The sequence below is a fragment of the Pseudopipra pipra genome, chromosome 1 (genome assembly GCF_036250125.1).
Source record: "Pseudopipra pipra isolate bDixPip1 chromosome 1, bDixPip1.hap1, whole genome shotgun sequence".
Classification (NCBI taxonomy): Eukaryota; Metazoa; Chordata; class Aves; order Passeriformes; family Pipridae; genus Pseudopipra; species Pseudopipra pipra.
In genome coordinates, this window is record NC_087549.1 from 144,851,207 (window position 1) to 144,866,147 (window position 14,941).

At 40.3% G+C, this 14,941-nt stretch overlaps 1 protein-coding gene across 1 annotated transcript in view; it reads left to right on the forward strand.

Moving 5' to 3' along the window:
* The window catches only part of ADARB2 (adenosine deaminase RNA specific B2 (inactive)), a 305,072-nt gene that overhangs the window by 245,883 nt on the left and 44,248 nt on the right, over positions 1 to 14,941 (forward strand). The window contains exon 5 of the mRNA XM_064637618.1: positions 14,521 to 14,689. Coding sequence (XP_064493688.1) covers positions 14,521 to 14,689 — 169 coding nt within the window. The remainder of the gene's footprint in view (positions 1 to 14,520; positions 14,690 to 14,941) is intronic.

Sequence of the window (14,941 nt, forward strand, 5' to 3'; positions counted from 1 at the left end):
GGCATGTATAATTCATCCAGGCTTGTCTTACTCCTTCCTTTCAACAATTGCATTAGGTACATTCAATAGAGACAGTTGTGAATATTGCAAGACAGTAGGATGGAGACAGGATTTTCTGATGGATCTTTTCCAACCACAGAGCCTAAATGCAGCTAAGATTTCTGTGCTGAGCAACTTCTTCCCCTTTCTGATATGAAAAGAATAAGTAATCCTCTCCTGACATTAGAAGTCAAGAAGTTGACCTAAAAGTCTTTTAGACCTCTGGTTGAAACTAAACTGCTCCTCAGATAAATTTGTTATAATTTTCTTATTCTGCTTTGGATCTGAATGATGGATAAGTCTTCCATATTTTAAGTCCTGCACAGACAAAGTGTTTTATAAACAGGAAACATGGTTTATAAGTCCCCTAGATCACAGCAGTCATATTCAGTATGAAGGAAAATAAGAGTGTGATTGACTTTGGGATGTGAAAGATGCACACTAGACGCAGCATACCACCTGCCTTGTCAATCAGATTTCTTGACTGTGGCACACATCAGATTTAAACAAAGTTCTATGGTTTATTTAGAGGAGCTCTTTCCAAGCAGAACCACAAGGAAGAATGTTTAAATATACTTTTCATAAGAAACTAAGCTACAGGAGTCAAGAACTATTGCTTTAACCACATTCGGGGTGGGGGGAGAGGGTCTGTACCCAGCTCAGTGTTCAGTTCAGTTTTCTTATACTCAACGTAGAATTGTAAGAAATGCCTGTAGGAATTTCATCCCATTCTACCTTGCTGAGAAACTACTCTTGCATTCTTTAACCCAGGTCTAGACCAGCTTTATAAAGCACACTGCAGCCTTATTGCTACATGTCCAAAGCAGCGGATTAAAACTCCACACCATATGAGAAGAGTGGCTACTGAAAGGAGAAATAATTTTCAAAATCATGGTTTCTGAGTGCATGCAATGCTAGGGGAAGGAAAGGGCACTTCCAGACCTTTGTTAGCCTTGTTGGGTAGTTGGAGCTGTCTGTATTGAAAGTGTCCTCATGCTGTCTGTTTTTTTGATGAGTCCCATGCCCTCAGTAGGATTTTACAAATTTGTGTTTCATATTTCATCTTAGTCAGCATTAAGACAAAGTATAATTTTACTTATGTTCACAAACCATTTCCCTCAAGGCTTCTTTTTCAATTATGAATTCCCTTTCATGGATTTGTTCAATCTGTCAGCCATCCAATTTGTCAATATCTCACTGGTTTTGTGGAGCCTAGAAAAGAAACTTGCAGATATGAAGTGATTCACAGAAGATGCAAAGCTAGAAAAAGCCTTGTCTTAGTACATTCTCCAGGAAGATTTGAATTCTTTCCAGCACAAGAATCTCAGCCAACCGTGGCAAGATGAATCATTTGCTATTTGTGTCATTATTTTCTGTACTAAAGTTGTAGATTCGTGGTCTGTTCTTCACCATCGTTCCCAGAGGTAGCAAGGACTTCAATACACTCTTTTGAAAGATTGCACAGAGAGGTTTTCCACATCAAACACTCAAATGAGTACCAATTCCCTGTAGTTTTAATATAAAATTTGTCAGAAGGTCTCTTAGATCTCTGCAAACAATTTACTAACGACATCAACAAAACCAAATCTTGTAAAGTCTTATTGCATTTATTATGATCCACACCCATAAGAGACAAAAACTGATTTGTTTTACCTTCTTTTCAATTTAATGTCACCTGGACTACAAGTAGATTTATCTGTGCTTGCACAGTTTTCTGGCAAAGCTGGTAAAAAGCACAATGTGATTCTGTGATAACTGCTGTTAAGATAATGCAAAATCTGTACAGAGGAAACAGAATTGTGCTAGATCGGTTTTCTTTTTCTGAACTCTGACATTTTTTTTTCTCTCATTTCAATTTCCCAGGGAAACCAAAGAGAGTTACATTTGGGCAGTGTAATTGACTTATTCTGTAGCACCCAGGGCAAATTCCAATGTATAAGAAAGAAAAAAAATGTCGAAAATTATGTTATTGACCGACTGTGAAATTTCTGCAGTAATAAATTGCTAGTCAGAAAAACAGGCAGTCTAACGCATTTAGAAATGCTTTGCTCTGAATTGTAATGACAATTAAAATCTCCATGCATTTTTTGAAAGTAAGTTTTCAAAATATTTTATTAGTAGACATCAAGACAGTCTTGAAAAAACCAGCCTAGGCAGTAGCAAATTATCAGACTAGATACCAGCTGATGTAATATAATAATTGAATATAATAATAATTTTAAAACTCACATAACAGATCTAAATAAATGTTTCAGAAGATAGAAGAGCTGAAATAAATTATTTAGTAGTTCTTCAGTTATAATGTATTTGAAATCTGCCAGTACTCTAACATATTCCAATTTTGTTGAAACACACTCAGAGAAGATTGTTCTATGAAAAATTGTTTGATTCACTCTAGGAAAAGGTGTTTAACAAATAAGACAATGCATTCAAATCTTCCACATACAGGAAGTTGTGATCCACAGAATATCTCCAAGTAGAACAATAAATATACTTGTCATTGTAGCATAGTATTAATATAAGGACCTAAGTTTTACTGCACACGAACTATCCAGATAATTCCCCTGACTTGTCTGAGGACACAATGGGTTCACATATGGTAAATTAAGAACATGAGTTCACCTGTGGAAAAGACAGTCTGGAAAACACCAAGTCAAACACAAACCATCACCTCAGAACAGGTATATTTATCCAGGCATGTGATGCAAGGAGTCAACTTCCTTTGTCGTGTTTTGCATTTGTGGCTTTGGATAAATCCAAAGTTTGTAAGCCAGAGGTGGGCAAGAGGCTGGAGGGGGACATAGCCAGGACAGCTGTCTTCAGCTGATGCAGAGAGTATTTCTTACCATAGGACACTGTGCCCAGCAATGAAAGTTCAGGGAAAGAAGTAGAAGGGGGAGACAGTTGGGTTTATGGCGTTCATCTTGCCAAGTAACCATGAACTATCATTATCTCAATCCATTAGTCTTGCCTTCCTTCTATTTCCTCCCAGTCCCACAGGAAAGTGGGGTGAGCAAGAGGCTGGGTGGGTATTTGGCTCTTGGCTAGGAACAACCAATATTTCATTTCAACAGCAGCTGTTTCTTGATGTTGTTGTCATGGAAAGGTGACCCATCAACTCCCTGTCTTTCTGTCTCTCAGCTGCAATTTGGACATCTTACTTTAACCCACTGATCTGCTGTACCTTCCCACTGAAAAGTCAAGAAAGGTAATATTTTCTAACACAGGGCACCAAATGCAAGACTGCAGCACTCTCATATACCTCCAGTCCTGATGCCCAGAGTCACAGATTAGGAGGCTGAGGAGCCTCTGGTGAGAAAGCAGCACTTGTTGGGCTCAGCAAAGAGTGTGGGCCCACCACGGGTCACCAGGCAGGGCAGCTGCCTTCACCACTGCACAGGGCATTGAGGAGAGAGCATGGATAGTGCTGCCCATCCCAGGAGCCAGGAGATAGGAAGTCACAGGGCAGGGCAGAGCAGGGTGGGAGGTGTGAGCCACACACCAATCTAGAGGCTGGTGGCATTCACACTATTTACACCATGGATAGAATTTGGCCTTTGCCAGCTCTGAACAGATATGGGCACACATTTGTGCTCTCTACCTGAAATCACAAGGCACAGTAAAGAATTCCTGCCACTCAGTGCAGAGATGATCTATTATTGCTGAGGTCCTCTTTGCAAAAAAAACCCCTCCCATAATCATTAAGGACAAAATGAAGCTGCTATTCAAACACTATTTTCCCATTTGTGTTTGACAAATCTTAGCAGTTTAAATACTGATAGGAAATTTTTGTCATGCTTTCTGTTAAAAATGAAGCATTAAGAAAGTTCAGTCCTTTTCACGGCAGTGTGGCATTCACAGAAAAAGGTTATGAGGTGATTTCTCATTTCAATTTTCTGCCTTCTATTTTTTTTTTTAAGGCTGACAATCATTTTGATGTTAAAAGCAAATTAGGAGGTCTTCTCAGTTATCTTGTATGAAATAAAGATGAACTGGACAAAAGAGCCCTAAATAGCAATTTCATGCTGTGATAAAAGATGGTAAATTATCATCTGTATCTCATGGAATGGATCTTAATCATTGCTAAGTGGAATAACAGAAAATAGTAAAGTTGACAATACGTCTCCATGGATCTTAACAGTTACATTAAGACTCATAAAGCCTGACATCTAAGTACAATCAGGAATACTGATGTCCAATTGATTTCTGATCCTTAGTTTAAATATGAAAGTTGCAAAGTAGTAAAATATAGAAATTCAGGCCTTCAGAGTATCAATCTGCTCCATCCCATGCTGCACCTGAGTGGCCAAAACACTTAGAGAAACTGTGAATGATTTAAAGATTAGTGTCCAGAGCCCATTCCTTCAAGAAGAGAGACACAGAAGTAATTTAGGCTCTCAGGTCCCATTTGTACAGTTAGATTGATGCTAAAAGCCTGGTCCCAGAGAGATTCCATGTTTCAATGAGAATTGAAACCTCTGAAATCAAAATTGAGCATCCAGATTGCTGACATCCTTTCAGAAATCTCATAAAGTCTCTTCATCTTCTGCTGTCTGATGCTCCTAAGGACATGGCACAAAGTCCTTTTACATTCTTGGAAACATTATCAACTTCTTACATGTGCCAAGATTGACACATCATCACCATATGACAGGTTTTCTCCAAATATTTTAAAACAGGTAAATAGATATGTAATTAGCAATCATGTATTTCAGAAATCTGTTTTTCTCTGGCTATAAACCCTAAACCAATAATCTTCAGAGTCTCTCTAAATAACCTTGAACCCCATAAAACTATCCCTTTTCCATAGCTGTAACTCTATTCCTGGATTTTGTAATGTGGACCTATAATGGGCATAGTAGTATTCATGCAACTCAATAGACTTAGGTTTCCAAATTCCAGCTGAAAGGACATTTGAGATTTTGTAGCTAAAACTCTGGCTCCACCAGCTTCATCACTTCTATTAAAATGTGGGCTTAGGCATGCCAGGGCAAGTACTCCCCCTACAAGTGAAGCACTGTTTCTTCATCTTTTCTGCTAAATCAGTGCTAAGGAGCAGAAAGTAGTTGAAGATAGATTACTCAGAAACAGAACATGAGATGGAACAGAGTCCTGTAGCCTTGTGCAGACTGAGAGAAAAACAGATTCAGTGTCATCTCCCCAGGTCAGATTATATATATTGCACAAAACAGCAAGAAATGCATGCACCAGCTGGGACTAAGTACAGAACCGGAGCTTCACTTTTGGAGGTGAGCACCCAAACCAGCACATCACACAGCCCCTCCTTGCTGTTATTGTCTAACCTAATTCTGTCCTCTTAGCTGTCAGGTAGCACAGATTTAGCAAGAAGAGGAGAAAAAAACCCTCTCGTATCAGAAGTTTTAGGCACTTCCACAGGAAAATGGCCCAAATTGGAAGGGAATTGAGTCCCTCATTTTCCACCAGCAGAAGAAGCTGTGGGTGCCTCTAGCACATCTTACTGGTGCCTTCTGGGCAGCTTCAGCAGCAAACATCTTCCCTGCTTTGCCCACTGGTTACTCTGGTTCCCATCTCAGAGCAGCCATCTCTTCTCAGACACTGGGCCTTTAATCCCTGACTGTTTATAGTCTTTGGCCTTAGCTTTCCATTCTTGATGTTTAAAGTATTTTTCTGATTGAAACAGTAACTGACACTTCTCAAAATCTGGATGCAGACAAGGTCCTGGCTCTGTGTCACATATAATTGCATTGGCCACAGGGATGGGTATAATAATTAGCATAAAACATGAAAATTAAAAATAGGCACTTCTGTTTCCTAAGTGTGGCAAGCAAGGAGCTGGCAAGGTCAGACTTTCATTCTGCTCTGTGATAAGCCAAACTGGAAGTTGTCCCAGTCTCAATACCAAGAGTGCATGTCATCCTAAAAACAGTAGTTTCTTTGGTGAATAAAGGTTTGGTGACAGCAATCATTTCTTTCACCTTACTGGCCTAGTAAAACACATAGGAAGACTTTTTTAGATCCAAGTACACCTAAGATTAAAAAAAAAAAAAAAGGATTAAGTTCCTCCTGCACTTATCTGCCAAAATCCACATTTAGGATTTCATCCTTTCTCACTGCAATTAAGGACCTTACTACTATATAAGACTGTCAATTTACTTAATGCTCGGATATCAGTGGCAGAGCATTTATTAGAGAAAACACCAATATTTGCAGTCAGGACCTGGCAAGAAAAGTGCAGTACAGTCCTGTTTAAAAAATAAGAATTATGTGTAAGCCCCTACACAGCTCTCTTCCTGAGGAGAAAGACACTATTCAAATTCACATGAAAGGAAAGGACCCTCAAATAACTTGATTATGCCACTAACAATTTAGGTTAAAAAAAAATCCTCAAGGATTTTGTATCAGGATGAAGCACGCAGGGGCTTGGCCTGACTCTGCCTCCTCCCCCTCTGGATTTCCAAAACCCACATTGAGGAAAGGAAGGGAAGACAAAGGGCACGGGTGCTTTCAAGCACTGTCTCCTTCCACACTCCTCAGAAGCAAAGTTGATGGGATTTCACCCTTTCCATCCACTGAGGGGAGGAAAGAAATGGACCATAGAAATTAGAACTGGGAAAGACCACTAAGTCGTCCAGTCCATCTCCCTGCAAGCACAAGATTGTTCCCTGTGGTGCGTTCCCAAGTGCTTTTTCCAGTCTAGATTTAAATGAATCAATTAGCAGTGGGGCTTTCAACACTACCTTGGGAGACCATTCAAGCCTAATGGATCTCATTGCTAATAATTTTCACCAGTTATTCAGCCTGACTTTTATTTTCTTTGATGTCATCTCAGGACCTCAGTTGCACTGCTCTAAATTTAGTACCCACCTCTCACCTTTCAGGTACTCAGAAACACTTACACCATATTCATAGTTTGTATATTTAATTTTTGTAGTCTTTCCTGCTTTTCACTATTCTCTTCAGGCCCAGCAGTTTTGCCTCTATTTTTTGATTCACATCCACTTTGGCAATCTCCTTGCCATTCTTTTCCGAACTGGGAAATCCATCTTTTGAATGAGGCTTAATGGAAAGACCTGCATAGGAGTATCTTGCAAAATGGATTAGTGCAAGCATCCTTTGTCAGGCACCCATGATGTGATCAAACAGTACAAAAATGGGCTTGTGTCAGAAAGGGATTTTTCTTCCAGAGGAGCTGAATTTGGAATTTGTTTACAAATAATGCACACACACAGACACACATCCATGGTTTGAGGGAAAATTTACCATGCCTGGCTGTGAAAGGAGAGCCACAGCCACTCTCAGACAATACCCTGGCTCTTGTTCCCAGCACAGGGGGGTCAGAGATCAGGGCAGAGAGGACCAGGACTCTGCCCCTGCTCCTTCACTGATAAAGATGAAGGCCATTGCAAAGAAAAGCCTTCCCTAGGCAGTGCAGTCAGAGGCAGGATTACTCAACACATTAATAAAGGAAGAAAATATGAAGCTCTCAGAGGCTCCCTCTAAACCCTCTCTTTCCACAGAAATACAATATATTCGGTTCCACACAACCCACAGTTTGATGTCAGGAAAAGAAATCCCTGTGCAACTCCAGCATTTCAAAGACTATGTTCAATTAATACCCCCAAATATCTGTAACTTCACTACTAGCCACTTCTTCATTCCTATTATTTGCTAGCTGTGTATTTGCCTTTTGTTCAGACTTCTGCTATTACTTTTCATAAGCCCTTAACATAACTTCTTTCTTCCCAGACTTTAGTCAGCCACCTTACATCAGCTGCTCCCATCCACCTCAGGGCTGTTCTTCAGAGCACCTAGTTGCAAGCCATGGGATACAGACAGGGTGCTCACTGAAGCTCCAGGCTGATGCTTGTCACTGAAATGATCACAGTCACCACCACTGATACAACAGAAAATAGACAGAAAAAACTGAGCTGCAGCAGAGTCTTTATGGCTGGTAGAAAAATGCATGCTGGTAATAGATGTATGCATACTGATAGTCATGCCTGCTGTACACAGTTCTTCTCTTATGGCCACATATTCATTCTTTTTGGAGTCACGAGTGTGGTTTTGCTCTCCATGCAGAGCTGGGGACAGCAGAGCTCCCTGTGTCAGGAGTACATATTCTACATCGAAACTGAAAGGTACAACATGTCACACACCAATCCCTCAGTCCTCAGCTCCTTCCTTGCACAGACATTTTGATTTCACTCCTCTTGAAACCTCAGAATAGAGGGCGTTGTAAATGCATCACCAGGCTGCAGGGCAAATGGACTAATGGATAAACACACTCCTCACTTCTAACCATAGACCTACCCACAGTGCAATAAATAACATACGGGGACAATGGTTTCAGCTTCCAGAGAAATGTGTCCTTTTCCTGATTTTTTTGAGGGAGAAGATGAGAAGAGCTCTTTGCCTCTTTTGCAGAAGTATTTTCAATGGGACATTGCCCACTCCCAGGGTGTTGAGCAGCATTCCACAGCCTGGCAGCACAGTCCCTGCAGGGCTCTGCATGGGCTCAGGGACCTGCCTTGGGACAGTGGGATGTGGGACTGAGTCCACGGCATGTCCCTGCAGGCAGCTTTTCCAGCATCACTGCCCTTTCATGTCTTGACTATCTCTTTTTACAAAATTAAAGCCATTCTAAGGATGTGGTAGAGCTGCCAGGGAAGAAGATAAGAGAAAATAATGCGAGACTTGTCAGTGCTATGTAACATCAAGAAATTTTCCTTCCCTAAACAAACCTGAAATGGAAACCTGAACTTATTCAGCTATGAGTAGAGGGTATTAAAAAAGAAAAAAACTCCTCTGTGATCAGAGCTCAATTAAGCTGCCTTGAAAATTATTCCAAATACACTTTTTTGCAGATAACAATAGACAATCCTTTTGACTGATTTGTTAAAAAAGGTAAAGAAAGAGCATAAAATTATTGCTTATCAGAGAGAGAAGCAGCACCATTTAAAATAACATGAAATTGTATCCCATGAATTATTCACAAGGGCTGATGTTACACTATCATTATTTCTGGCTTTCCTTTTTACAATGTAGGATTTTGCGTAAGTTGTCTCCCACCCAATGAAAGAGGCGGGGTTTTTTTAATTAATCAAACCTGATTTTTCTGATTATTTTTTTCTAATTTAAAATTAATACATTTTGAGCAGTGAGTTGTCTTCACGGTGTCATGTCAAAAAAGAAGATAGATATCACCCCCCACTAGCAGTGTCTAAAACATGCAGTGCAATAGTTGCTTGCACACTGACTGGTGTTTCTTCATGTGCTGTGCCAGCTGCTGAGAAGCCAAAGTGTGATCCCAGCCGTACTCTGGTGTTAGCAGTTGTAAACTCCATCCTGTTCAATGTGAATTAAGCTCAATGAGTGTCACAGGAGTTCTCCAAAACACAGCCAGTGTGATTCAGTTTTCTGATTGCATGTAACACCTCTTGTGATTACCTGGTGATTTTGATTCTCCGTTTCCAACACATAAATATGCAGGGCCACAAATTCTATATTATGGAAGGTCTTAATGATCACAGCACACTAGAAGTGAGGGTAACTGTATTAAAATCAGTGGAAACATTGACTAGACTAGCCAAAACTCACTTGTTTCATTGGTAGAGCTGTGGCTCCAAGATGGGTGTAGCCATTTTTTGTTTATAGCCATGACTGACTTGAAAAAGCCCAGCTCATAACTGTAGTCTGTAAGATGTCATCCAGTTCTCCATATCCAACTTATCTGCTGAGCAAGCCTTCATATTTTTTTGCTTACTGTCACTTCTGTCAGCATCTTTCTGAATCATTTCTTCTGCAAGCTCTGTGGCTGCAGGACTCGTGTTTTGGGAGGTCATGTAGGGAAGATAGCACTGTTTGCTTTCTGTGTGTAATAGCTCAGCTCAAGGCAATATGACTATCCATGAATATATCAATATTGATACAATTATCCTTAAGTGTTCGGGGGGGGGGGGGGGGGAAGCTGAAAAAAAAAAACTCAAAAAGTTTAAACTTAAGGAAGGAAAAACGTTTTAAAGGCCGCAAATTTGTCCTGCTTGCCCTCTTATGATTTGAGGGTTTTTGATTGGTATTTTGATTGGTAAATTATATTTACTTGTAATTAGAGAAATCTCTGTAAAAGCATCTGTCTACAGTGCAGAAAGCTGCACTTCTGCTGGCTGTCTACAGGTGTTCAGGGTCCATGAAGAGAAGCTGGCAATACTGAGGTATAATGCAGACTATCCAAAAGCAAGTATCTGAACTAGGCCAGATGAATCACCTCTTAGGAAAGTTCCTCTCCTTTGACTATAAAGAAAGTCTACAGCAATTAGCTCAGCTATGGACATCTCAACTCTAGTTATCCAGAACAGCTGAAATTAGTCTCATCATTGGTGTCAGCAAACTGAAAATAGCTTACGGTAAAACCCAGTTTCTTTTCTACAGCTTGGCTCTGATGTGACAGTCTGTGCTATCACAAAAAAAATGAATATTAGGGGGTTCCAGGTTGCCCCTCCCTGGCTGTGAGAGGAGACCCTGCCTCTAGACCCCATGGTGGGCTCAGGCTTGCAGCAGAGCACCAGAAAGACTCATCACCTCACCAGATCATTAGACTGACTCTGTGATCAAAGGCAATGTGTCATTTATGGATATATTTTTGTTATATAATACAACTAATTAATTGACAAAATTTGTGAAGACAAAAGGCGGTGAATTTCCTTCCTGCTCTCTCAGCTGTCCTCAACAACAGCGTGTTATCCAGGACTCAGCCACTATGCTGACACAGCTCCCCAATTTCCTTTCCCCTGCTCCATTTCCTTTTCAAATTGAAAACCATTAGAAGTCTTTAGGCAAATAATAGAAACCTAATGCAGGTGTGTGTTATAAATTGTTCACTAGTTACTTTTAACCTAATGTCTTCTCAAACATTACTTTGCAGAAGGCAGCGAGGGTAGGAAATGACTCATGAACTCTGACGATCATTGGGTCAGGAGTTAAGGTCGTAATAATGTAGCCCATTTCTCCTTGTTTGTCAAATAACCTGAGCACAGTTAGGTCCCTGGATCTTTCATCTGAGATTGACTCCCCTCAGTAAGAACATGGGTCCTGCAGAGAGCAATCTTGGTCTAGGGTCATAGCCTTCTGTACGACACTAAGTGGGGAAGGTGCCATATGGCTGGTGGTGCCAGCTACTGCTAGTGTAGGGTTTACCCACCCACAAAGCCGTAGCTTTGCTGGCATGATTTGATTTTGTGCACAGTCTAGATCTGCTATATGTCTGAGGTTAAATCAATCAATGTTTAGGGGGTAGCTTTACTTTCGTAAATAGAAATGACTTGAGAAATTTGAAGTATTCTGCAGGCAAAATAAAATAAGAAGTAAACATTAATAACAAGAGTTAGTAATTACCGGGTTTAACGCAAAATAGACAAATGTACAGAAGTGCCTATTAATTCTGAATCACTGAAGCAAGTATCTAGGCTCCAGAGTTGGAAATGCTGCCTAAAATGTCAATGTGATTACTCAATGCTAAAATTCGCCTTCATCAGCTAGGGATCACGTGTCTTATTCTCAGAGAAAAATTCCTCCCATGCTCACTGGAAATAATATCAAGCAGTTCACAGGGGATAAACCTCCAACTCTGTGTATGTACAAAACAAGGCATGCTAGAGGACAATCTGTTAGCATAGATGCTCCTGAACACATCGGGCAACTGTCAGGTTGTTGGAAGTATTTCTCATAATTCTGGGTGCCCTCACAGGCAGCATTGAATGGTGCTATGTTGGTCACAGATCACTTTCCCCATTTGGCTCCCCAGTGAGGTGTAAATATTTCAGAGCTAATGCATAAGTCATGCACACCTGTGTTTCTCAGTGCCATAGTAGTGAGACATAACTCTTGGGTATTTCTGAGCACAGAGGAACATGGATTATTTTCTGACATTGTAAATGGAAAATACATGGAGATTTTTAATGTTTAACGCTCAGATTGCTTCTGCAAATTCTTGGAAACCATTGCCTCCAGCCCCAGGCAACATTTAAGTGATGTTCTGCAAACAACTGCACTTTGCCAGGACTGGCAGACTCCTCAGGCTGTGTCCACACATGACTACCTACTGGGGCCCCATATCACTGAAAGCTAACATATGGAGTTAATTCACTCAAAAATGAACACCCTAAGCACACTGGCTATTGCTGTGCAGGTGGACATTGTGATAGCAAACAACATCAGAGGGTTTCATTTTATTGCTGCATTAAATAGGTGTTGGATGCTTTTCTGTTTCATTTGTAGCTAAGTCCAGATCTTATAGAAAATCCTGTGTGCATTCATCCAATTACCCTCAGATGAGAAGAGAAAAAGAGTTAAGTTTATTTATGGATAAAATGTCTGAAATAATAAAAGACATAACACTGTGTACTGGACTGATTGGGAGGGGTGAAGAAGGTATGGCTCCCGGAGAGCAGAAGAGCAGGAGGGCTTCCCCAGATGGTTTGCTTTGTATTTGCAGAGCCTGGTGCTTTGACTGAGAGGTGAAGGGGGAGAGGAGGAGGCACACCAGGGGAATGCTAATGTAAGGAGAAGGAAGCAGTTGGTCTCACTGCCCTGAGAAGGATATTGACAGAGGTCCTTAGTGGTAGGCAGAGAGGCTCACAGGTTTCTGTACAAGGGAATTGCTTCCTGGTGTACTCCTGCTGCACTGAGGAAAAAAGGACTCCGTCTATGTTGGCAAACAAGTAAAATAGAAAAAAAAATTAGATGATTCTTTTTGTGAACCTTCCAACCAGGAAAATACTATATACTGTTCAGGAAAGTATACATTACTTTTTTAAGATGCTGAGTGGGACTCAAATGCCTCTGTGGCAGGCAGTGCCTTGTGAAATGTTTGATGTTAGTCCACGAGAAAGACACAGTTAACTAATCGGACATGCATCAATCTAAGATAACCTTTTTTTTTCTCATTAAAGCAGTGACCCTAAACCAAAGCAATTTTAATGTACAGAGTATAGACACTTTTCTTTGTAGGGAAAGTACATTTGTCATTTGTCCAACTCAACTCATACATAGTAACAAAACAAGTAAACACAAAGTCTTTGTAACTCCATTTCTCCTCTGTATCTTTCCCATGTGCTCCCATCTTCACTGCTTGGGGTTTAAGATTTCCAGCTCTTCTTTTTTATTTTTTTTCTAATAGATACTCCCAAACACTTTTTTAGGGCCACATTTACAGTAACAAATAGAGATTGAACTTTCAGCACAGGCATACAGTGCTGTGTACTTCATCACCAAGACTTACAACAACTTCTCTATGAGACTGTTGCAACCAGGGGGTCAGATGTGATTACCTAAATTTTTCACAATAGTTATACCTCTCCTACAAATGTCACAATGCTGCAATTCCACAATACTACTAAACTGATATAGGTGTGAAATAATTTTGGTATCTCTTGCAATTATATACATTAAGCATGACAGCAGTGCTATACCATGTCATCCACTACTAGTCCCAGTGCTGTGTGGAGATTATGAAGTACTGTTGACCACATTTACTAAGTGGGGAATAATTGGCTGCACCAGCCCATTATGTTTAAAATATAGTTTCCTTCTCTATTCAGCTTTTTTCTTATATAGCATCAATGGATTTTACAAGAGAACATGGCCCCAGCTACGGTGCTGCTAACCCAAAAACTCACTGCAGTTTTTCATTTCTTCTGCTAATTCAATAGGCTTCATCATAAGAAAAAATAATATTGGCGACTCTGTAAAATAATTCCTAAAGCTTTTCTAAAATTGAAGTAACATCATAGAAAAGTCTGTAAGCATTTTGCCACTGACTCCAATGAAATTAGGATTTAATCCTAGAAAGTGTCTATCTGGACTAAAAAAGGCACATCTTTCAATTGCCATCACCATTATCCGAAGAGGCAACAGAGGAACAAAGCTGATCCCAGTAATGAATGCTCCATCCCTGAGAACACAGTGAAAAGGGCACCAATATAGCTGCTCTCAGAGAAACTAAAAGTAAACTGGACTGGAAGTCAGATCTGGTTTTTTTTCTTGGCATTTTTTAAAGACCAGCTCCAGAAATGTTACTTGCATTTTATTTACTACTTATAGTGCAACAGCAATGAAACCTAACATTACAGGGAGTGTGTGTTCCCACTAGAAAATGTCTTCAACAGTTCATAAAAACCTGGCCATTTATCAGCACTGCAGGAGATCTTTATTACCTCCCTACAGCATATGCTCTCCTATGATGTAGTTATTGATTTAACAAGTAAACTTCGTGGTGAGCTTTTATCTTGGAATTAGCAGCAAGATTGAAATAGAGCCCTTATTATTCTAATAACACAGAGATGTGAGATTCCCGCATATTCCAGAGGCCATATCATCACCTTAACAAGCATCCTATTAGGGCTGTCTGGCTGCCACATCAAAACGTGGGCTGTGAGAACTTTAACAATCATATCATACTCACCCCCGGCAATTTTCACAACCTTTTTGTTTTTCTTCCTACAGGTTTGGACATCAGGCAAGCTCAGGTTATTGTGCTGTCATCGGGTACCAAATGTATAAATGGGGAATACATTAACGACCAAGGGCTTGCGGTCAATGACTGCCATGCAGAAATTTTGGCAAGAAGGGCATTTGTTCACTTCCTCTACTCACAGCTGGAGCTGCACTTAAGGTAACTGAATTCTGTTGTTTTTTGGGGACTGTTATATGGCCTTCAGAGGCACAGATCGATCTGTCCTCCAGACAATTGAACTATTTGTTTCTATATGTCATTGTTTCTGAATCTTTAGGTGATGAAGAACCAATACAATGCACAGAAAAATAAATGAGACTTAGATAGTCTAAAGTGTTGGGTCATGAGCTCCTTAACTTCAGCTGATTTTCTTTCAGTAGCGATTAGACATGACTCATAAAGTACGGCTTT